Source organism: Sturnira hondurensis, unplaced genomic scaffold, assembly GCF_014824575.4.
Source record: "Sturnira hondurensis isolate 20B ecotype Veracruz unplaced genomic scaffold, ASM1482457v3 Scaffold0009719, whole genome shotgun sequence".
Classification (NCBI taxonomy): Eukaryota; Metazoa; Chordata; class Mammalia; order Chiroptera; family Phyllostomidae; genus Sturnira; species Sturnira hondurensis.
Genome location: NW_028082350.1, coordinates 11,146,533 through 11,171,308, shown reverse-complemented (window position 1 = coordinate 11,171,308; position 24,776 = coordinate 11,146,533). Strand labels below are relative to the sequence as shown.

The 24,776-nt window shown below is 40.6% G+C and overlaps 1 protein-coding gene across 1 annotated transcript in view; it reads left to right on the top strand.

The window, feature by feature from the left end:
- Positions 1 to 24,776, top strand: part of UGGT2 (UDP-glucose glycoprotein glucosyltransferase 2) — a 120,593-nt gene that overhangs the window by 70,933 nt on the left and 24,884 nt on the right. Inside the window, exons 23-27 of the mRNA XM_037057567.1 lie at positions 4,187 to 4,311; positions 12,544 to 12,639; positions 15,346 to 15,448; positions 17,781 to 17,860; positions 20,495 to 20,678. Coding sequence (XP_036913462.1) covers positions 4,187 to 4,311; positions 12,544 to 12,639; positions 15,346 to 15,448; positions 17,781 to 17,860; positions 20,495 to 20,678 — 588 coding nt within the window. The remainder of the gene's footprint in view (positions 1 to 4,186; positions 4,312 to 12,543; positions 12,640 to 15,345; positions 15,449 to 17,780; positions 17,861 to 20,494; positions 20,679 to 24,776) is intronic.

Here is a 24,776-nt window from a genome sequence, read left to right as displayed (position 1 = left end):
TGATCCGAATCCATGAAGAACATGGTCAGGACGAGTGGGAGACCCGCTTCCCCACACTGCCACACATTGAGCACACCTGCCACAGTGCAGTGGTTTTTGAGCTAATGGCATTAGCGCCTAAAGCCAGTGAGACTCGGGTTCGTCTGGGGACCCTTGCTGTTTTACAGACTGGTGATGGTGGTCGCCATTATTACAATAATATAATCACAGGGTGGGGCAAAAGTAGGTTTACAGTTGTGAGTGCGCGAAACAGTTTAGTCTTGTATCGTTATTTATTATTTTTAATACAAACAAGTGTAAACCCACTTTTGCCGCACCCTGTCCTGGTGAATTTTGATAGTGATTTATGTGGAAGCCCAGAAATGACATTGCTTTTTCTCTCCAACAGTTACTTTGGGAGGAAGTGAAGCTTTTTAGAAGATTTCAAGTATATGGCTACCTTTGGTTTTGTCAGTCGTTTGAAGAAGTAGAGAGAGAACAGTTATACAGGCTGTATCTAGTACCTTGCCCTGTGATTGTGCCTTATGGAAAAGTTACCCTGTGCTTTCTCTGCCTCTGTTTAATCTATTCCAGATACCATTATCAATATGAATGATAAATATTAGCTGTAGTTACATTCAACTTATTTCCCATAGAACTATGATTTCTTCTCTTTTTTTGAAGTTGACAAAATATGAAGATAGTAATTTCTCACTGCTGTGAGCCAAACACTTTTCTAGGTTCTGGGAGGTATAGTAGTGAACAAACATGTTTTCATGGTGTTTACATTTTGGCGGACAGATGGCACACTGCATCCTTACCGATAAGGTGTCATTTGGACAGAGAACCGAAGGAGATGAGGAGGAAGCCATGTCTGGATGCGGAATGTTCTGGGTAGAGGCAGCAGTGAGCACAGGTCTTGGGAGGAGGTCATGCCCTTGTGTTTTAGGAACAGCAGGCACATTGGGGACAGACAGGAGAGGAGCTCAGAGAAGTCGCTGGGGACCAGGTCAGTGCAGTTTTACAGTGTTTGAGGACACCTCCTTTACTGCACATGACTTGAGAAGTTCACAGGTCTGCACCAGGCTTCGCACAACCTCACCTGCATTTACTGTGGGTCTCTAGTGGCTGTTCCATTGAGCATGAACCACAGGGGTCAGAAAGCCTGGTGGGAGATGCCGCAGTGGTCCAAGCGAGAGGCGACGGTGGCTTGCCCCAGAATGGCTGGAGTGGAAGTAGTCAAAAGGGGATGTGGGATATGTTTTGGAGGAAGGGTGACCAGGGTTTGCTGACAGTGTGGTTCATAGCAGGTGAGAAATCGTGAGCAAAACGGAGTTGCCGTGTTCTCCGGTGAGAAAAACTGCAGGAAGAGCAGGGGTTCAGGCAGAGCGGAAAGGGAAAGGTGGGGAATTCAGTTCTGGACGCGTGAGCAGTTCCTTGCTCCTTCCTGGACCTCCACGTGGGCTTGTTGGGTTCGCAGTTGAACATATGACCTGAATTTGGGGGAGAGGTCGGGGCTAGAGATAGCATTACATTAACTGACCTTTCGTGTTGATTAGTAGAAAATTGTTCATTTTGATTACTCTGTTAGTCGTACAACTTTGAATAGAAAAGTCCAGTATATCCAAAAGTAAGTTCAGTGGCCTGTGGCTGCACCCTAGTCGTGCTCTCGAGCCCAGTAGTCACCGCAGTTCTGGCAGGTGGAGATCACTGTGAGTCAGACAGCTTCCTGCACCAAATCGTTCCAACGCTTTAGAATTGATATTCTGAGCCTGTCCAGATGCTTATGTTGGAATTGGAACATATTCAAAGTTGCAATAAGGAATGATCAAAATCGGGACCAATGGAACTTTTTAAACATTTTAATACTTTTATTTTTCAGTTATAGGTGACATTCGTTTTCTGTTAGTTCCAGATGTACAGCATAGTGGTTAGACGTTTATGTTACTTATGAAGCGATCTCCACAATTAGGCGAGAATCCCCTGACACCATGCATATCGTGATATTATTTACAGATTTCCCTGTGCTCTGCTTTACAGGCCAGTGACCCTGTCACTGCTGATTTGTACTAATTAATCTCTTCACCTTTGTCACCCAGACCTCTCTCGTCTGGCAGCCAATGATGGTACTTTCTTACTGCATGCTCAAGAATTATAAACTTGTGTTTTAATGTCAACTAAAACCCTAAATAATGCTGTTGCTCTAATTATAACAAATTAATTTTATCACACTACATGTTTGCAAATTGCTGAAAGACAGGGGTGGTAGAGTGTATGGAAACGAGCAAGGCCTTTTTTCTCTAAGCTGGACAGGTCTAGATTCAAAATCCAGCTGCACCATTCACCATATCACCTGTCTGAGACTTGGTTTCTTCATTTGTACAATGGGCATCATAATAGCATGACCTACAGAGTCATCAGATTAAAAACACTTCTGTGCATAAAGTGCATAGAACAACCCTAGACACTCAGTGAATTTTCAGTAACTGTTCACTCCTGTGTTCTCTTCAAATATCTGAAGACCGTCATGGGTACAGAGCGTGTGTCTGTAGGTCGACTTGTGTTACACTTGGTGGGCGTCAGTGTGAGGTCAAGGCCGGTTGGTCAACCCTCCACGAGTGGAGAGAGATTTTTAGCTCAGTGTGTGAATGAACACTCTAACAGAGTTTTCTAAAATTTAATAAGCTGTCAAAGGAGGTAATGCATTTCTGGTACAGCAGTTGTTCTGTATAACTGAAAAATCATGTTTCTGAAAAGTTGTAAAGAAGATCTAAGCAGCAGGTAGGTTTCACTGTGCCAGTGTGTGATTTTCAGGTTTGATGTTCCTTTTTCCAATATGGACGTGCTGTGACTTTATCCTGTTCAAGTTTCTTTGTTCCACGAATAAAACCTTCAACTTCAAATAGAAGAACTAAGACGCAGAGGAATCAAGTTTCTCCCAGCCGTTTGCTGCTGGACTTACGTAGGGGAAATATAGTCAGTTAGAGAACTGAATTTAATCAGTAAAAATAGCCATCTTGTTAATTCCTTAAGAAAATAATTTGAGGTTTTATTTCCTCATTCTGAGCTACTAATGTAACTGCTCGAGTCACTGGAGGTGGTAGAGACAGACTTTCAATTCTTCTCCTGGCCTCTCCTATTCATCGTCCAGAAAATATAACATCAAAAGTGCTTTCAAAGTTACCTTTAAAATGATGTCAAATCTTAAGGTGATGAAATGTTTATATGTGGACTTTTAGTTTTATAGTGCCCGTTTGTTTATTTTTAAGAGTCATGTTTTATGTTTGTGGTGAAACACGATACTCCTATGACACGAGCAAATAAGAATTCGAGAACTATGTTCATTCGTTTTTAAAAATCGTTAGCTGCAAAAGCACATGAAGGAGAAGTGAGAAAATCTGCTGCAACTATTTCATTCTGGCCTTTTTACTGAGAGAAAATGGATTCTGCTTGACGTATTTTCTGGTTGTCATTAGGTACAATTGTTTAATGCGCAAAGCTACTGTGGGCCTGCCTTCTGTGTGCTTCAGGTCCGTGTTCATAGCAGCGTGGCGATCGCCCGTGTCCGCTCCTCAGCAGGTGTGCGTGGCAGTGGAGCTGGTAGGAGCCGGGATGGAGTGGCTGTCCCTAGACATTAGGGCTGGCGGTTTGCCAGCTTCCCCGCTGCACGGCTGGTGCAGAGCAGACCCCGCCATCTCACTAAGCTCCAACCCTTCTGTGCAAGGCACCGACACCCAGCAGATAAAGTCTGGGTGGTGTCGTTAAGTGGTTATGTGATTTGTCTCCTGGTTTTTGCTCTTTTACGCCTTGTGTATATACTCATGTCTACCTCATATGGACTGCAGTTTATAGATGAGTGGAAAATAAAATTAAAAGATTTTAAGACATGTAGGCAATTGCTTTCTTCATTTACTTGAGAAGGAAAAGGCTTAAGTTTTTTGAAGCATTATGTTTCAAAGCAAATCTTTCAAATGGAGGTAATTTTGTACTTTTTGCTGCTTTGATTTTGGTATTTCTGCCAAACATTGTGTAAATGTTATTTGTGATATGAAAGTGAGAAAATATTTTTTCTCCTTTTTATCTCAGTGGATTTAGTAGATGGATTAATAGCCACCATCTGTTTATTCTGTAATTGATTTTTGAGAAAATATTTCATGAAATGACTGGTATCTTCTAGAAGATACACAATAATTGCTTTTGTTTTAAGTTCTTAGGACCTTTAGATGAAAATTTCTGTGCAGAAGATTTCTCCTTATTGGAAAAGATAACATTTACTAATTTAGCAGAGAATATTAAAGACATTGTTGAAAATATGGCAATCAGCTCAAAGAAGTAAGTATTTACAATCATAAGAGCAATTCATTTCGGGGGTTTGGTATTTTCCATATCATTTTTTAAGATTAGAAAATGTATCAGACACGTGCACAAGTTAAGACATAACAAAGACAAAGAGAAATTCTGAAGAAATAATAGAAGGCACACTTTTACTCACTATCAGCAAACCGTAGATGTTGATGTTTCGCTCCATTTGCCTTGAATCTTACTGTTCATTCCCCTCCCATCCCAGCCTCCTGTCTTCCCGAGAGGTAACCATGTCCCTAAAGTTTGTGTACGTGATTCCCGTATTTGTGTTTTTACTTTTGCTTCATAGGTAAATACGCATTTTCAGTTTTTGTTGTGTCCAGTGCCTTGACTTTAGAAAAATGCTACTGTACTGAAGACTTCTTTTGCTGTTTACTTCCATAGAAGCTTTACTCCATTTATTAAATACATATATGTTATTTATATGTAGCTATACAAACATATATTTATAATGTAAATAAGGTATAGATATGTAACGGATATATACAGCGTATAATTTATAAGTATATACATGAATATGTAGATAGACACACTTATTTGGTGTTTTTTAACGGTTCTTCAGTGAAGCTTTAATTTTTTTTCATGAAATCTTGCACCTTTTTAAAATGTTTAAACTTATTTTTCATTTTTTATTGTACTTTTCTCCCTATCCCCCGTATCTTCTTCCACTCCACCCAGTCCCCTCCCCCGTGATCACCACACTGTTGTCAGGGTCCATGGGTTCTTTTTCTTTTTCCTCTGCTTCTCTCATCCCCCAGAGCTGTCGGCCTGCTCTCTAGCTGTGAGTCTGCCTTTTTTTTTTTTTTTGCTTGTTAGCTCAGTTTGTTCATTAGATTACAAATATGAGTGAAATCGTGTGGTATTTGTCTTTCTCTGGCTGGCTTACCTCTCTTAGCATAATGCTTGCCAGGTCCATCCACACTGTCACAAAGGGTAACACACAGTATCCCCCAAAGGGAATACACAGTATTCCACTGTGTAAATGCACCATTGCTGTTTTGTCCACTCATCTACTGATGGTCAGTAGGGCAGCTTCCACATCTTGGCTGTTGTTAATAACGCTGCAGTGAACATAGGGATGCATATATTCTTTCAAATTAGTGTTTGGGGTTACTTTGGATAAATTCCTAGAAGTGGAATTGCTGGGTCATATGACAGTTCCATTTTTAATTTTTTGAGGCAATTCCACGCTGCTTTCCACAGTGGCTGCCCCAGTCTGCATTCCCACCCACAGTACCCTAGGGTTCCCTTTCTCCACATCCTCGCCAGCCCTTGCTGTTTGTTGATTTATTAATGGTAGTCATTCTGACAGGTGTGAGATGATAGCTCCTTGTGGTTTTAATCTGCATTTCTCTGATTATTAGTAACATTGAACATGTTGTCATATGTCTATTGGCCATCTATATGTCCTCTTTGGAGAAATGTCTGTTCAGGTCCTTTACCCGTTTTTTATTTGAATTGTTTGTGGGGTTTGGTGGGGGTGTTTTTTTTGGTGTTGATTTTATAAGTTCTTTATAAATTTTAGTTACTCACCCCCTGTCAAATGTACTGGCAAGGATGTTCTCCCATTCAGTGGGTTGTTTTTCATTTTGTTAATGGTTTCCTTTGCTGTGCAATATCTTTTTAGTTTAATGTGCACAATTTATTTATTTATTTGTTTGTTTGTTTGTTTGTTTCTCAGCAAGGGAGCCTGGGGAGAGAGATCAGAAAAACTATCGCTGCAAGCAAAGACTGAGATTTTACTGCATGTGTTTCCTTCTAGGATTTTTATGGTTTTGAGTCCAATATTTAAGCCTTTAATGTATTTTCAATTTATTCTTGTGTGTGGCATAAAAAGGTAGTCTAGTTTCATTTTTCTTTGTGTACCTGTCCAATTTTCCCAAAACCGTTGATTGAATAGACTGTCTTTACCCCCCACTGTGTTTTTTTGCCTCCTCTGTCAAATATTAACTGACTGTAAAGGTGTGGGTTTATTTTTTGACTCTCTCTTCTGTTCCATTGCTCTTTATACCTGTTTTTATGCCAAGCTGTTTTGATTACTACAGACTGGTAGTATAGTCTGATACTAGGTAACATGATTCATCCAACTTTGTTCTTTATCAAGATCACTGTTGGTATTCAGGGTCTTTTGTGGTTTCATATAAATTTTTGGAATATTTTTTCTAGTTCAGGAATTGAATTGAATCTATAGATTGCTTCGGATAATATGGATATTTTAATGATGTTGATGTTAATTCTTCCTATCCTGAACATGGTATCCACTTATTTGTATCTTTTTTAGTATCTTTCTTCAGTGTTGTATAACTTTCCAAGTAGAGATCTTTTACATCCTTGGTTAAGTTTATTCCTAGGTATTTTATTCCTTTTGAAGCAATTATGGATGGGATTTTCTTAATTTCCTTTTGGGTAGTTTATTATTGGCACATAAAATGCAGCTAATTTCTGGATATTAATTTTGTATCCTGCTACTTTACTGAATTCATTTATCTGGTCTTGGTGAACTCTTTATATACAGGATCATGTGATGTGCAAATACTGACAGTTTTACTACTTTCTTTTGCATTTGGATGCCTTTTATTCCTTCTTCTTGTCTGATTGCTGTGGCTAGGACTTCTAGTGCCATGTTGTATGAGAGTAGCAAAAGTGGACATCCCTGTCTTGTTCCTGATCTTAAGGGGAGCACTTGTAGTTTTTGCACATTTAATATGATGGCTGGTAGTGGGTTTGTCATTTATGACCTTCATTATGTTTAGGTGTGTTCCCTCTATTCTCACTTAGCTGAGAGTTTTTATCATAAATGGATGTTGGATCCTATCAAATGCTTTTTCTGCATCTATTGATATGACCATGTGGTTTTATCCTTTATTTTGTTTATGTAATCTATCATGATTATTGATTTACAGATATTGTACCAAACCTGAACCCCCAAATAAATTCTACTTGAATTGCTATATTCAGCTTGCTAATATTTTGTTGAGGATTTTAGCATCTCCATTCATCGGGGATATGGGTGTATAATAGTCTTTCTGTGTAGTGTCTTTATCTGGTTTGGGAATTAGGAAAATGCTATCCTCATAAAATGAGCTTGGGAGTCTTCCCTCTTCTTGAATTTTTTGGAATAGTTTGAGAAGTTAGTTCTTCTTGGAATGTTTGGTAAAATTCATCTGTGAAACCATCTGGTCCAGGGCTTTTGTTTGCTGGGAGTTTTTTGTTCATTTGTTTTATTAGTGCTTGTATTTCACTAGATGTAATCTGTCTATATAGATTCTCTGATTCTTCCTAATTTCATTTGGAAGATTATATATTTCTAGGAGCTTATCCATTTAGTCCAGATTTTCTAATTATTTGGCATATGGTTGTTGGTAATATTTGTTTATGATTCTTTGTATTGCTTTGGTGTTAGTAGTTACTTCTTTCATTTCTGATTGTATTTATTTGGGTCATCTTTTTTTCTTGATGAGTCTGGTTAAAGGTTCGTCAATCTTGTTTATCTTTTTAGAAAGCTAGCTCTTAGATTCAGTGATCATTTATATCAGTTTTTTAGACTTTATTTCATATATTTTTGCTCAGATCTTTAGTCTTTTACTCAGTTTGGGTTTTACTCATTCTGTTTCTAGTACCTTTAAGTGTTAAGTTAAACTGTCTATTCGAGATTTTCTTGTTTCCTGATGTAGGCCTGTAATGCTCTGAATTTCCCTCTTAGGTCTGCTTTCCTGGTGTCCCACAGATGTTGGGTCGTTGTGTTCTCATTTTCATTTGTTTCAGGGTATCTCTTTTCCCTTGATCTAATTGTTAACCCATTCATTGTTTAATAACATGTTATTTAGCTTCCATGTCTGTGTATTTTTTGAGTTTTCTGCCTGTGATTGATTTCTGGTTTTATAGCATTTTGGAAAGAGAAGATGCTTGATACGATTTCAGTCCTCTAAATTTATTGGGACTTACTTTGTGTCCTAACACGTGGTCTGGCCTAGACAATGTTCTATGTGTGCTTGATGGGAATTTCTATTCTGAGGCTTTGGGGTAAATGCTCTGGAGATACCAATGAAATCCATTTGCTCCAGTGTGTCCTTGAAGACTGCCGTCTCCTCGTTGATTTTCTGTCTGGAAGATCTAGTCATTGAAGTCAGTGGGAAAAGCTCTTGCACGGCTAAAGAAAACAGCATTAAAATAAAAAGACAACCAACTGTATGGGAAAACATATTTGCCAATGATGCCTCAGACAAAGGTTTAATCTCCAAAATATACAAAGAACTCACACGACTTCACTCTAAGAAGACAACTAACCCAATTAAAAAATGGGGGAAAGACTTGAACAAACACTTCTGCAAGGAGGACATATAGAGGATCCAGAGACACATGAAGAGATGCTCAATATCACTTGCTATCCGAGAGATGCAAATTAAAACCACAATGAGACACCACTTTACACCGGTGAGAATGGCTGTCATAAACAAAGCAATAAACAACAAATGTTGGAGAGGGTGTGGGGAAAAGGGGACTCTGGTCCACTGTTGGTGGGATTGCAGACTGGTACAACCATTATGGAAAACAATATGGATTTTCTCAGAAAACTAAAATTGGACCTGCCTTTTGACCCAGCAATTCCACTGCTAGGATTGTATCCTAAGAACCCTAAAACACCAATCTCAAAGAACATATGCACCCTAATGTTCATAGCAGCACAATTTATAATAGCCAAGAGTTGGAAGCAGCCTAGGTGCCCGTCAGTAGATGAATGGACCAAAAAACTATGGTACATATACACAATGGAATTCTATGCTGCAGAAAGAAAGAAGGAGCTCCTACCTTTTGCAACAACATGGATGGAACTGGAAGGCATTATACTGAGTGAAATAAGCCAGGTGTTGAAGGACAAATACCATATGATCTCACCTTTAACAGGAAGCTAAACAACAAAACAAGCAAGCAAAATATAACCAGAGACACTGAAACAGAGAACAGGCTGACAGTGACCAGAGGGAAGAGGGGAGGGAATTTCAGGGGAAACAGGGGAGGGATTTAGAGGAACATATATAAAGGATACATGGACAACAACTGAGAAGGGTGGAAATGGGAGGGAGGGGGGGAGCACGAGGGTGGGATGGGATGGGAGTAATAGACAGAAAACTGTACTCGAAAAATAAATAAATTTAAAAAAATAAAATCTACTGTTATGACTGTATTTCTGGCATTCTCTCCTTTTATCAGTATTTGCTTTACATATTCAAGTGCTCCTCTGTTGGGTGCATAAATGTTTACTAGGGTTGTATCCACTTGTACCCTTTATTGTTACATAGTGTCCTTCTTTGTCTCCTACTATAGCCTTGGTTTTAAAGTCTACTTTCTTATGTACAGGTGTTGCTACCTAGCTTTTTTTTTCTTTTGTGTGAAATATCTTTTTCCATCCCTTTACTTTTAGTGCGAGTGTCTCTCTCATTCTGAGATGGGTCTCTTGAAGACAGCATACATGTGGGCCTTGCTTTCACCCATTCAGCTACCTCTGTCTTTTGATTAGAACAACGAACCATTTGCATTTAAGGTGATTATTATAGAAACATATTTATTGCCCCTTTATTTGTTTAGCTATGTTCCTCTCCTTTCCTCCTCCCCCTCCTCCTTGACATCCTCTGTCTGTTAGCATTTGTTGCAGTACAGGTTTGCTGGTAACAGACTCCTTCAGCCTTATCTTGTCTGGGAAGCTCTTCATTTCTGCTTTAATTTTAAGTGATAGCCTTGCTGGGTAAAGTAGCCTTGGTTGTCGGTTCTTGCTTTTTATTACATTGAATACACCTTGCCAATCCTTTCTGGCCTGAAACGTTTCTGTTGAGAAATCCGATGACAGCCTTATGAGACGCCCCTTCATAGATAACTGTCTGCTTATCTCGTGTAGCTTTTTGTTTGTTTTATCTGTCATTTACTAAAATGTTTGCTAAACACTACCACTAGGATTATGGATTTATCACCTAATTCTTGTATTCTTATCAAATTTTGTCTTACATGTTTTGAGCTATATATTGTTGTGTATACCCTGATTCAGAATTATTAGCTTTCTAGTGAATTACTCCTTTTATCATTATGTGAATTACTCCTTTTCTAATAATGATTTTGTCTTAAAGTCCTTAGAGTCTGATATTTAAGCTACGTCAACATCCTTTTGGGGTAATATTTTTCTATTACATATATTGTTATTTTTTAGTTTCATTGATTCATACATCTTAGAGCAAATATGTATGTATTGGAAGCTGCTATCTTTCCAGAACTAAAGATCTAATTCTTACTCTAGATTATAGTATTCAGTTCCAGACGAAACTGATGTCCTTACTTTATCCTTTAGGATGTGATTTTTTAAAAATATTTATTTAGGAAATAATGGTGAAAGGAAACTTAAAATGCCTGTAAAGTACTAGTAAGGGCTTTTCTACAGTGAAGAGTTAATATCCATAGTTATTTGGAGTGCAATAATACAAAAGAAAACTTTAAAAAGCAAAAAAGTTCTTATTTTACAATTACGTAATGTACGACTAGTATATGTCAAAAAATTTATAATTCAGTAATTTATGTTGAATGTTATAAAAACAAGGCTAAAATTTTAGACCTAATTTTTTAACTCTTATTTGGGTAAAACATATGTAGTTTCAGGAAACTGTTCTAGCCACTACAAAGCTTCAATTCAAACCAAAACCACCACAAAAAATCAGTAACATTAACCTGTAATAGCTCCCTCTCCAATTGTGTTAAATTGTTACATGCTCTGAAGTACTGTTAAACAAGGTGTGTTTTAATTAGAATAAATGCATGTTCACTCAAATCTGAACATGCATTAAAGGCATGCATTTTTATTATGATGCTTTTTAAGAGCTATCTAATGAAAAGGGGGAAGGGTTTACAGGAACAAGTATAAAGGACACATGGACAAAAACTAGGAGGGGTGGAAATGGGGGGGAAGTAGGGAGGGCTGGGGGGGTGGGCTGGGATGGGCATAAAAGACAGAAAACTGTACATGAACAACAATTAAAGTAAAATAAAAAGAGATATTTGATGAGGAAGGTAGAACTCTGAGCCTTTGGAGCCGTTGTCCCGAAGAGCATGTCAGATCTGGTTCTCGAGTGGAGTGGGCACACTGTGTTCCGTCCTGAGAGATGTCCCCAGCTTGACAGCGGTAGGTACCGAGTTCCTAGTGCCCTTTCTCCGTATTAGTCTATGGCACTTTCCAAAAGGAAAAAGTGACCTGCATAACTGACAATTCGGCCAAAAATTTGAGGAAAGGTTGTTTGGGGCCTCAGAAATTTTCCTTTCTCATCATCCGCTCCTCTCAGTACGCAGGCCGTCAGCCCGGTTTAAGAAGCCTGGGGAGCACGTTTGGCCATTAGTATTTCCTCCATTGTGCCTGCAGTTTTATGTAGTAGAGATTATGTGGCTAACAAGTACCTTTGAGAGAGTTTAGGAATATCGATTATGACTTGGGTTAATTAATTTACTTAATATATGTTTATTATGTGGCCATTAAATGCAATGCTCTGTGAAAAATATGGGAGGTATTATGGACATAAACCTGCTTTTAACAGAAAATTCTGCATTTCAGGAACTTGCATGCTAGTAAAAGATGATATAGTAGAGAGAGATTGACAAGATTCTTGACCACTCTATTTTTTTCTCTTTTTTTACTGAAGTCTTATGTAAATTTCAGTAAGCACATTCTGTCCCAACATGATAGGCATTTATTTTGTGCATTCTTAGTTTTCAAACTAATTTTTAAAAATCTGAGCTTTTTAACTCTATTAAAAATTCCCTGACAGTGGGTACCTGTTGTTTTTCTTCTTTCTGCCCTTTGTTCTTTGCTGTGTGGGCTCCATCACTCCTACCAGCACCCCACGAACACTGACTTGAGTAGAATGGTACAGCACATTGCCATCGACAGAAAACTGTACTTGAACAAGAATTTTAAAAAAAAGAAAACACTGCTTAAGTGCTCAAAGGTCACATCAATGATGCAGAAGCATAGGGTGACTTTAAAAGCAAGTCTCTTACTTTAAACTGACAAATTCTACTTAGAAGTTTGGGAGAAAAATGATTTATATGAAGTCTGCCCTTTGGACACGTTTTAACTTAGATTCCTCTTTCTTGGGGCATTAATTGTGACACACAGTGTATCCATTGCTCTCCCTGGAACACTCACCGTTGTTTGTCTTGTTCCTCTAGCAAGAGTGACCTTGTCATGAGAGTTGATGCCCTTGTGTCCTCTTTGCCTCTGCGTGCGTCTCGTCATGATGTCACATTCTTAAAAGAGCGTCACAGGTAGGGATGTAACGGGGCTGTGCTTTCTGTCACCGAATCCCGTGTGCTCAACTGCGCTTTCCATTTGTGTTCGTTGTAAGCAAACTTTAAGAAGAATCAGACGTTCTGTGTTAGAGAATAAATGTATTTGACAAGGTGAGGAAAGAAATTCTTGTTAATTATTTGTAAGATATATATATGGGATTTCAAATAAGTTGTACCAAGTATGATTTGTTCTACTTTTGATGCTCAAGGTCATTTGCAACAGCATTTTTGTATTCTCAGTTAGTGCAGAGTTCTGACTAATAAAGTGTAGACATGTACCACAGCCTGTCCCAGGGTCACCACTCGGAGGAACACCGCTCTGAGATGCTGTTGGGGATTTTGGGGGGAAAATCTCCTCTGTGGTGAAGTGAGCTTAGAGAACACAGGTGGGGGGTGTTTTCAGTGTTCGTCGACACATTTGTGGTTATGAGTGTATACTTAATAAGCAGAAGTTCCTTTTTGGTCAATTCAGCAATTGGGTAACTTATTTAACCATAGAACACTTTTTTGTTAAAAATTTACTATTTTATAAAAATTAGGTTTCCAAAGATAGCCATCAGAGAAATACTGTTTTAGAATAGTAAACTAGTTTATAATTTCACTTTGAAATTTGAATGGAAGTTTATCAGCACCACTGGCGTATGTAAAGTGATCTGTGTCCCCAGAAGGAGACCTTATTCTGTGGTTTTTAATTAAGGACCACGTAGAACTTGGAAGAGAATCAGTTAGACATTATTATGTCATGAAGCTATAGACATGTTTTATTTTATGATTTGTTACTAATCTCTGCTCCTATAAAACTAAGTCACGATATGTGACTTTGTCATAAACATAAAACAGCTGACACTTGTCAGTTTTCTGACCTTACGGTAGATGTCATCTGTGTTGCTGGTGTTTCTTTACCACAGAAGATAAAGCTTCAGCCCTAGCGTCAGCTCGAGAAAGCCTGTCTTTTCAGGTGTCTTCACACATGTTCAGGAGCATTCTCAGGGAAAATTACTTTCTAAGAGGAATTATTTGGCACTGTTGGGAGTGAAGTTTTATTTTTCAGATAGATGAGATTCATTGCTTTCAGATATTTTTAACACATCCAATGGAATTCTTTTTATAGAATTTTTGATTTCTTGAATGCTGTGTTCTGAAGTAATTCAACACAAATTATTAAAGCCGTCATTGTAAATGTCAGCCCCTGTACTGTTCCCATGAAGTTATCTTGTACTCGGCAATGTTTGCGTGTTTGGAAAGATCTACTCTGACATTAGACGTTTGAAACGTTTGCTCGTTTCCAGTGTGACGGTGGTGGAGACGTGCTTTCTCTCTCTGGCTTTCTCGTTCTGTCAGNTCTTGAATGCTGTGTTCTGAAGTAATTCAACACAAATTATTAAAGCCGTCATTGTAAATGTCAGCCCCTGTACTGTTCCCATGAAGTTATCTTGTACTCGGCAATGTTTGCGTGTTTGGAAAGATCTACTCTGACATTAGACGTTTGAAACGTTTGCTCGTTTCCAGTGTGACGGTGGTGGAGACGTGCTTTCTCTCTCTGGCTTTCTCATTCCGTCAGGGTCCTGCTGCTTTCAAGCCCACTGCCTTATTTTATGTGGAGGGGTGGATATGGGGTGACTTCATGACAGCGGTCCACAAGTCCCCAGTTTTTTTTCTGGGAACTGGGATTCTGATTTATACAACCTCACAGAATTGGCAGTAATTTGAGGGAAAAAACTTAAAGTAGCAGTAAACAGGTGTCTACCTTATCCATAGTGTTTTATAAAACATACAGAAAGGGACCAGTGCATTTGAAAACGTTTACCAAGATAACTGTAGGAATTAGCCACTCTAGATGACCCTTTCCTTTCAAACACTTGATCTGTAGCCCTTAATTTCTGGCAGCAATTATCCAGCGAGGTCTGTTGTCTACTCTGCCATTTCTATTTTAACACAATTAAATCGTGTCAACTGCATATAAAACAAAATGTCTTTCATTTCTCTGTGTTGGAAGGACCCATATTTGAAGTGATTTTTACGTTATCTTTTATTTAATTGCTAGGAAATTTAACATTTCACCTACCTCCCATTGGCTTTTTCTGTGCTTTTAATCACTTTCTTCTAACACTTACCTTTAAAGATTGGTTTGTATTTTGACTTAGATCAGTAACGGTCGAAACACAAAGGACAGAGATGAGATGAGGAGCGCATGTCCAGGGTGAAAGTCCAGGGTGAAAGTCCAGCGCGGGGCGCCCTGAATTTTTCTGTTGTAACGTGCTGGGGTTTTAAACACTGGATTTAATGAGAGTTCTGGGCAGGCAATGCTGTCACTCTTAGATCTGAGAGAGTGTGTTCAACTCAGACAGAAGCATTTGGTTTCGTTTTTCACATCATGTGATCAGGAGAATTTGGGGGCTTGAAGTGATCAGTTTTCACAGTAATAGTGTTGTTCTTGGAGGAGTTTTTTTAAACTCACCCATTGATAAAAAGCTTGCTATTATTTTCTCTAATTCTTTGCAGTTTTCTAATTTATTGAACACTAACATAAGAGTTTTAAATTTGTATTTTCTTCAGTGAAACAACCAGGGATTTTTAATCTCATGACACAGAAAGCAACTTATAATCACGTATACCACTAAGATTGATTGGTAATGGAGTAAATTTAAGGACCCTCTTTGAGCTTACTGTTTGTTTTCCTAGCGTTATAAAGACGGACCCTCCGGAAGGTGACATGTTCTTCGATGTCGTTGCTGTCGTTGACCCGCTGACTAGAGAAGCGCAGATGATGTCGCAGTTACTGATCGTAAGGCGGCGTTCCCGCTCTGTGTTTCACGGACGTGCACCACGTCCCACTGCACCCTTTACTGTGGTTCTGTTCCAGCTGTCCCGGTTTTCCCCTCTTGTGCTGCCCTGCCCTGCCCTCGCCCCCAGTGGTCCATCCCCACCCTGGTGTCCATGTCCATGGGTCATTTATACTTGTTCTTTAGCACAGAGTACCTTTTGAAATTTATAACCAATGTTTTCAAGTCTGTTTTCAACTGTAATTAAATGTGTGGGCTCTTGATTCTCGATTCCATACAATGTTTTAAGCAGGTCATTGTATTTAAATGAATAAAATGAGATGATAGAGCTGTGTGTGGGGTGTTAACGGCAGCCCCAAGGTTAGGTGGCGTTGCTGTGGGCTTCATTGCTGACCCCCCAAAAGTTCCTATGTCGAAGCCCTAGCCCCCAGTGTGACTGTGTTTTGAAATAGGACCTAAGGAGGCACTGAGGTTAAATGAGGTCTCACAGGCCAGGCCCAGATTAAAAGGACTGATAGCCCGAGAGGAGATCTCTCTCTCCCCTCGCTGGCACAAAGAAGCAGCCCTGCGAACATGGAAGGACACGGCAGCAGCCTGAAGCCAGGAAGAGCGCTCTTGCCATAAACCAGATTGGCCAGCGCCTCAATCTAAAATAAGTATCTGGTGTGGAGGCCGGCTTCCCAGTCTGCGGTATCTGGTTATGGCTGCCCGAGCTGCCTCCTGTCTTCAGGCATGAAGACAGGCTTCCAGAGAAGCTGATGAATTGGCAGAATTGGCAGTAATTGGCAGTAATTAAACCTAAGCTTAATTAGTTGAAGCTGAAGTATAAAAGTACCATTAGCCAAACGGGTGAAGCTAAGGGAAGAGGGACTGCGAAGGTCGTATTCAGTAGGTTTGGCCACCCTAACAAAGCCAATGTGACAGCACCTTCAAGACTGGACTGGACTTCTCTCACTTTACAGAGCAAGTGTAAGGTAGCAAGTGTAAGAAGCTGCCTCATGGAGATGACAGGTGAACTGGGGGGGAGCTGCCCCAGTTCACCTGTCATCTCCATGAGGCAGCTTCTCTTGGATAGTCTGAGGTCAAGTTCGTAGCATCGCCTCTGTGTTTCTGCCAGCAGAAAGGGGAGAGAGCAGGGACACTGCCCCACAGCTGACCACTTCTCACTGACCAGGGTGTAGGCAGGCATCCGACGCCCTGCTCAGCAGGCAGGGTGGGGACTCTGCGCACCCCAAAATTCCTTCACCGGGGAAGTAGGGGATAAGGAATACTGGGAGACCACTAGCGGACTCTGGTAGGACATCCATCATACGGCTTATCATTTGAACAACCTCAAGGTTCAAATTGTGAATCAGCTTTCAGAAGTTAAATTTGAATAAGCTAATTACATTAGAGGGCTATATATTTTTTCTAGGGATGCTCAAAATTGGGGGGAACTCCTGTGTGAAATTACTCTGCTTTTTTATTATTATTTTTAATTGAAAAATTCTCAGAAGTAGAAACTCTCTGTCCTTTGACAGTGGCCTCACTTTTGGAAACAGGCGAAAGTGCTCAGACACTGAATCTGGTGGAAGATGTCAGTGGTCCGGCAGGGTCATCCCCATGTGTCGGGGGCCCAGGTGTAGCTGCTCCCGGGGTGAGGTCGCCCTGCCCAGCCTGCGTTCGTTCTGCGCCCTGTGTCTGTTTTTCTTCCCTTACCTTCGTCTTTTGTTTTCTATTACCTTTCAGATTGTCACTGACTTGCTTCCTATATTGGGCACAATCAAAATCAGTAATTTCCCTCCTTTTTTTAAACATCCCTTTTCTTGTTTATTAAACTTATTGAGTGACATTGGCTAATAATTCTTATGCTCCACGGAAATAAAAGGAAAATAGAGTATTTCACGATCTGTGTGTAGCCAAGAAATTCCTGCATCCCTTACAATGTAGTTGGGACGACCAAGGCCCAAGGCCCCCCACTCCATTGTTGTGAGTTCGCCAGTTTGTATTTGCAGGTCAAGATATTGATAATGATTTTACTTATTTTTTAATGCTAAGGAAATTTAGATGCCATGAAAGAAAGTCACATTGGGCGAAAGGTAGGTAGCGTAACCCATGGACAGTGAAAGCGACGATTTGCATTCAGACCTGACCTTTGCCCTGACTTAGCGTGTGGTCCCGGGCCGAGGTCTGTGTGGCGTTGTGCTCGGCTGGGGCAGCAGCGGCCTCCAGAGGGTGTTCAGAGGACTGGATGAGATAACAAATAGGAAGTGTTGCCTGGTGCCTAGCAAATGCTCGGTGCGTGGTAGTTATTAAAGTTACATAATATCAAACATGGAAATTTTCCTCTAACAGGTGCTTGGAAAGATCGTCAACATGAAGCTGAAGCTGTTCATGAACTGCAGGGGTGAGCGCTCAGAGGCCCCTTTAAAGAGGTGAGTCTCGGCGTGCGGTGTCCTCCAGAGATGGGCAGACACCGCAGTGAAAAGGGACCATCGTCCTGGACCCGGTGTTCTTCACAAGGTGGCTCTCTGAAGCGGGTCAGAAGTCAGACGTAATGTATTAACTTTAAGTGGTGTAAAATTAAAGCAGCCTACCCAGCAAAACTTATCACCTAATAGCAGAATGCACTAATTGCAGATTTATGTTTATCTGTGGGCGTTTTTGAAAATATGATTTAGGAATGCCTACTTAGAAACAAATAGGAAATAAAAAGTGGGAAACAGATTGAATTGGTTCATCTGTCCTTTCAATACTTCAGAACTGAATTATCAAAATGATCTTTATTTTATTATACCATATTATTGAGGATATTGGAGATCTAATTAGTTTAGAATAATTTTTAATGATACAGAAAGGTTTATCGTTATAGGCAAATATATCTTACTAGTACTGTTGAATAAAAACTCTGTCCTCATGGAGCTAATAGATCTCTGAATTAGTGGTTAAAAAAGTGAAAGCATTTGTTCATATTTAGAAAGACATGAAATTTTAAATACGAAAGGTAAATGAGAAGTATGGAAATTGAATGCGCTCCTTCCCGTGAGTACAGGTCATCTGCACAGGACACTTACGGAGGCTTTGACGCGCAGTGGGAAGTAGGGCTGTCGAGGAGAAGTCGGCACAGTGCATTAGGAGGGGAAGAACTTGACTTCTCCAAGGTGAAATAACACCTAAGGCACTTGATGGGTGCTTTGAGTGGTGGTTATGCTACAAGGTTAAAAACTGTAAACTGTTTTCAAGTGTGAATTAAACAGTCTTAAGTATTCAGTGGCGTATGTCAAGCACACTAGTGACGTTACCAGCCCTTTACTTTCAGTATAAACAGTGTCTCCTCCTGCTTGGAGGTGATGGAGCGTAATTATGGGCAGAGACTCCCTCGGCCGCCTCCCCTCGGCTGCCTCCTCTGCGGCCTGCACCTCCCCAGCCTCCTGGTGTGCTTGGGGGGGGAGTGTGCTGTCTCCCTTGTGTAGCAGCGCCCCCTCTGTTTGACCCCGTGCTTTCCCATTCATTCGTTTCCCATTCGTTCTGGGTCCTTGCTTTATCACATAGTCCCTTCTGTACCTGTAATCTCCCTACCAGCCTTTTTCAGTCCAAAGAGTTACTCGGTTTTTAAAAACGAAAAAAATGACTCCCTAACTTTCCCTCCCGCAGAGCCCTGATTTGCCCTCCTCTTCTGCAGTCTTTCTCAGTCTCGCGTCTTTGAAGAGTGGTCATAGCCCTCCTTATTTCTCGTTCCCTGGACCTCCACTGCAGTTTGGCTTCAACTTGCGCTCTGCTGCCAGATTGACCTAATAATCACAAAGAAATTGCTGTTTGCATTATCCGTGGGATACTTTTTCCTTGATGACATTTCACTGCATTTGACAGTGCCAAGGACTTGTTTTGTACCTCCGCTTCATGGCCGCTCTGCCCTGTGTCTCCTCTTAGCCTTCTTCTTTTTGACTCCACCTTCCTGCAGTAAACAGGTTCGGACTTGGCTGCCGGTGGTCACCACCTCCTGGGATTCCCTCTCTGTACACTCCTTTGAGTGTGGACCGCAACAGATGATTTGCTTCTGATAAGTAGGACATGGCCCCAGTGATGGGACGTGTCTTCTGCAGTTAGGTTATCGAAGACTGTGGCTTTTGTCCTGTTGGCGTTCTCTCTCATTCTTGTGCGCTTCTCTGAGGAAGTGTGTGGGGGTGACCTTGTGGCAAGGAACTGGCAGTGGTGCCCAGCCAACCACGAGTTGAGGACCTGCAGAGGCCTGGAGTGGCCCTTTCCCCTTCGGGCCTTGAGGTGACTGCAGTCTCCAGACAGGAGGCGTTGCCATTCTTAGTAATATAAGTGATGGTGGTTTTGTGTGATGAGGGAGGTAAGGCTAAAACACATGAAAAACGCACGTCTATCAATAAGCAGCTGCTTTCCCCTTGATCCTGTTTATTTTTTATTTATTTATCTTTAAAGGGGAAGGGAAGGTGAGAGGGAGAGAAATATCAATGTATGGTTGCCTCTCGTGAGTCCCCTGCTGGGAACTGGCCTGCAACCCAGGCGTGTGCCCTGACTGGGAATCGAACTGCGATCGTGTGGTTCGCAGGCCCGTGCTCAATCCACTGAGCTACACCAGCCAGGGCTTGGCTGTTTTTAATTGAACTGTTACAACTGGTATGAGAATTTCAGCTTGACTTTTCTTTGCTTCCTGATCATTTCTCTTTATATCATTAATGGTACTAAAAGCTAATAAAATGGCTGGAAAATAGATGGGTCAAATTTGAAGAAGTATCGGTGAGTGAATACAGATCATAAACTTCTAGAACCTGCACAAGTCAGTATCTAAAAGTTGGTTAATTGAGAGATAATTAACAAGGGGTTGTGTGTATGTGCACATACGGTCTTAGATAATAATGTGAACAAAATAATTGTCTACCATTCACAAGCACTGTCTCTTCTGCAATGTAATGTTTTTAGTATTTTTAATTAAAGATATTTTTGTCATTTATAAACCCTTTTTAGTTTTACAATATTTTGATTAGAAGAATTCTCAGTTTGGGTCAAAGTACTTTTTTTTCCGTTTGTTTTATCAACAGTTTTTACCGATTTGTTCTGGAACCAGAACTGATGTCCGTGGCTAATGGCATCATTGAACCAGGAGCCAAATTCTCGGACATCCCTGAATCGCCTCTCCTCACCCTGAACATGATCACTCCCGAGGGCTGGTTGGTTGAAACAGTGCGCAGCAACTGTGACCTTGACAACATCTACTTGAAGGACGTAAGTTGTCGTGTAAAGTTGTCCAGAGCTGTGTCATGTGAGTGCCGTCAGCCACTGCGACCTCAACAAGTGAGCGCCCACATAATGGCTGCTCACCAAACTGCTTTTCTTTGTGACTGTACGTTTCTGAGTTTCCCTAACTTCCAAATGCAGCTTCTCTGCTGTTCTGGGTTTCTAGATGTCTGCACCTTTTTTGGTGCTTCAGACCCCTGGTTCACAGATGCTGCAGTGAGATGAACAACGTGGAGAGGGAAGCATGGCGCTTAGGGCAGCACCACTGTGTACCTGCGGTGCCCTCCAGGGTTTGTTCTTAACTCAGCAAGGAGCCGTTTCATCTGAAACCATTCTTTGCCCCACAGCTCCTAGCAAAGAGGGCAATTCTAATGAGAGAAAGGTGAAAAGCAGGGGAAAGGGTTCCTTCATGCCCCACAGGCTGGGTGCATGGCTTTGCATTTTCTCTAGCATGACCTTTGGGAAGTGACCAGACTTCTCTTCCCTTCCTGTTGTCATTTAGTCCACAGCACAAAAAAGTGAAGGGACTTTGAAAAAACACCTAGTCTTTCAAACATTCTACTCAAAATGGGAAAGGGATTTAGATGGCACACAGAACCATTTCAGGAGCATGCGCCTACAGAACAGGCATCCAGAAACAGGAGAGAAAACCCTTCTCATTGGCCGCCTCTCGCCCGGCTCTGCACAGCCCCTGACCAGCTCCCAGCAGCGCCTTCAGAATGCAGCCTCTGCCCTGACCCGGACACATTTTACCTCTGATGCTTTGCTTACGATGGCTCATCAGGTTTATTTCTCATGCTTCTCATGTGTTGTTACCCTTGGCCTCAAGCTTTTCTTTTGGGCACGTTTCTTCTGATCCACTGGTGAGTAGGTTCTGTAGGATCCTAAGTGACTTCCCTGATCGTTTCAGAACATGAGATTGTTGTAGAGGTACCCCCAACTTTACCCACCCAGAGAGTAAACTAAAACTCAGTCACAGCAGTCACCTGAAAGCAGTCCTTTAAACTTAGGGAAAGAATAGAAAGACAAAAAGGAATAAAGTCCACAAGGGAAAATTGAGAAATGAACTTGCTAAGGAATAAAGAGAAAAACTTTTTTCATGAGTTTTATCTCTTAAAGGAGCCCCTTGGATTCTTCATTAAGGGAGTTCAGTAATACACATCAATGAGGTCACTTTAAATATTCTAACCAAAAAGGTAAAGAGTTTGCGTGGGACAATTAATGCAGCTTAGAAAAGATTTTAAATTGATTTGGCTGGTAAAAAAAATTCAGCAGCTATTAAACAATTACTGAAGATTAAACATTTTATTGTGAGTAGCAAATACAACAATGTCTTTCAGTGAACAGGAGCTTTATTTATTTTAGAAGACTAAAATAGAGAAGTAATTTCCTCTGTCTCCATAGGTTGTATGAATGAACGGAGGGAATTGTATATTCTAGCAGCTGTGATTGCCTCTGAGGCTCTTCCACCTTGTGTGCTACCTGTACCTGCAAGGCTCCTGGAAGAGCATTAAGGAAAGACACTCGCTAGAGTAGGAGGAGGGAGGTGGAGCTTAAGGACAAAGGTGCACCGTCGCAAAGATGAGCCAATGAGTTTTGTCACGACCGCACACTCAGTCACACCGGCGCTCCTTGCTACAGCTACATCCCAACATAAATGCCTAAAAAGAACTTGATCTAGAAAAATTCTTTCTTACCAGGACTTTGGTCAGTAGTTAAATAAAAATATAAAGGAGTTATAAACATCAGAAAGGATACCTAGCTATCAAATTTGTCATAGTAGGAACTAATTTAACTTAAAGTAGTTTAACTTGCATCAGCTTTATGAAATTATTAGAAAACTTAAGATATTCACTACAGCCCTGGCTGGTATAGCTCAGTGGCTTGAGCATGGGCCTGGGAACCAGAGGTTCGAGGTTCGATTCCCAGTCAGGGCACATGCCTGGGTTGCAGGCCAGTTCCCTGCAGGCCAACTCCCAGCAGGGGATGCACAAAAGGCAACCATACATTGATGTTTCTCTCCCTCTCTCCTTCCTCTCTAAAGATAGATAAATAAAATCTAAAAAAAAAGATATTCACTACAAAAACCTCTTTGAAAAACAAACTGGCTATTTTTGGTGTTACGCATTAAGTAAATCCGCAGAATTGATGTCTGTTATGGACAAGAGAAAATTTAGTATTGATATGCTATAAAATGAGGCTACTGTTAGTCGCAGACTAATTGAATATATTTGGACTTTTCTCTGTCAGTGGGGCCCAAACTTTTGGCACCCCTGGGCCACAGTGGAAGAAGAAGAGTTGTCTTGGGCCACACATTAAACACAAACACCAAAGAAAACTGATGAGCAAAAAAAAAAAAGGGTTTTAAGTAAATTTATGATTTTGTGTTGGGCCACATTCATAGCCATCTTGGGCCACATGTGGCCTATGGGACCTGGATTGGATGCCTAATTCATGAAAAATAGTTAAGCTTTACTTCCTAATCACTTTGGATGCAGTTTCCTTGTCTGTAAAATGAAAGAGTTAAAGTCGGTGATCTCCCCGGTATTCTCGTGTTCTGAGACTGTCTTGTGAGCATCTGTCCATCCAAGCTAAGTGCTGTGAGGACTGTGGACAAAGATTAATAAAGTGTGAGGTCTGTCCAGAAAGTATCCAGCCGTGTAACATGACAAATAGAGACATTTACTGAAGAAGATAGAAGGAAGATACAAGAAACATTGTACACAAGACAGTGACACCTCAGTCCCCTTTAAAGTGGGCACCTTGGGACCTTCCACACTTCTCCCAGTCATCATCAGCTGCCCCATCATATTTTCCTGAATCTCATCGACGGTCTGCAGTCTTTTCCCTTTCGAAGGTGGTTTTAGTTTAGGAAAAGCCAGAAGTCATGCAGCTGCAAACCTGGGATGAAGGGGTGCTGAGTCACCTGGGTGATTTGATGTTTCTCAGAAAAACTGATTGGCCCGTGATGCATGAGAGGGTGCATTGTTCTGATGAAGCTGCCAATCACTGGGTTGGCCCATGACTGTAACCTTCTGAGTCATCTGAGTAGTTTCTGTGGAGGAGTGCTCAAGCTTAACACAAACTTTGATGCAGATTCACCGCTCTACTTGCTCAGTCATTAGAATGTTACGGCCACACAGTGCACACGCTCACTCAATGGCATCCACCGCCCCCACTGACTAGTACAGTGACGTCGTCACTGTTCACACATGCACATTCCAGTCCACTCTCCTTGGCTGCCAGGTTACATCAGTGTCACAAAAAACATTCTCATTATATTAACAATGGTTAGACTTTTTCTTGACATACCTCCTATATATATGAAGGTCATCACTTAGAATAGTAATAAGTCAACCACTAATTAGAACCCGACTAAAGTTTTTGAAACAAAGAGGTCATTTATTTCTTTTCTTAAAAACAGTAAAATTATAAGAGCTGGTCTCAAGAAATGTTGTACACAAGAACTATAATTTTTTCTAAGGTAATTATAGTCAAAGGAAAACAAAGATGATAGAGAATGTTTTCAAATACTCCGTATACTAGATGTACTAAACAGCACTATTGAAAACCTAATGTAGTGAAATAAAATTAGATAGATTTATCTCTGTCTTAACTGCTGAGCAGAATTGCTAAACTGTGTAAAAATCGGCTCCCACTTGATTTATTGTCGTGTTTGGATATGCTTTTCATTTGAAGTGTAGGAAAAGCTTTAGTCCTAAAATATTTGTTGTAGCATTTACAATAGAGGAAAATCTGGAGGTATTTGGAAAGATCATTACTTAAAGGATATTTATAGAGACTCACATTTTCCTAGAAAAGTAGATTTAATGAAAAAACAGGTTACAATGTCTTAGGAAAAAGTTTATGAAAAAAAGGAATACAAATCAGTGCATTGATGTGTTGATGGCTATTTAGTCTGCAGGTGATTTCTATTTTTCCTCTTTCCGACTTCCTAATATTTGCTAGATTTTCTTTAATGAGCATATGTTATTTTGAGTGCAAAACAATTACACGTTAATATTTTTAAATCACGAGAAAGGCAGTAGGTGGTGGTCAGTCGGCTATGTTGCTGTGTGTCGAGAG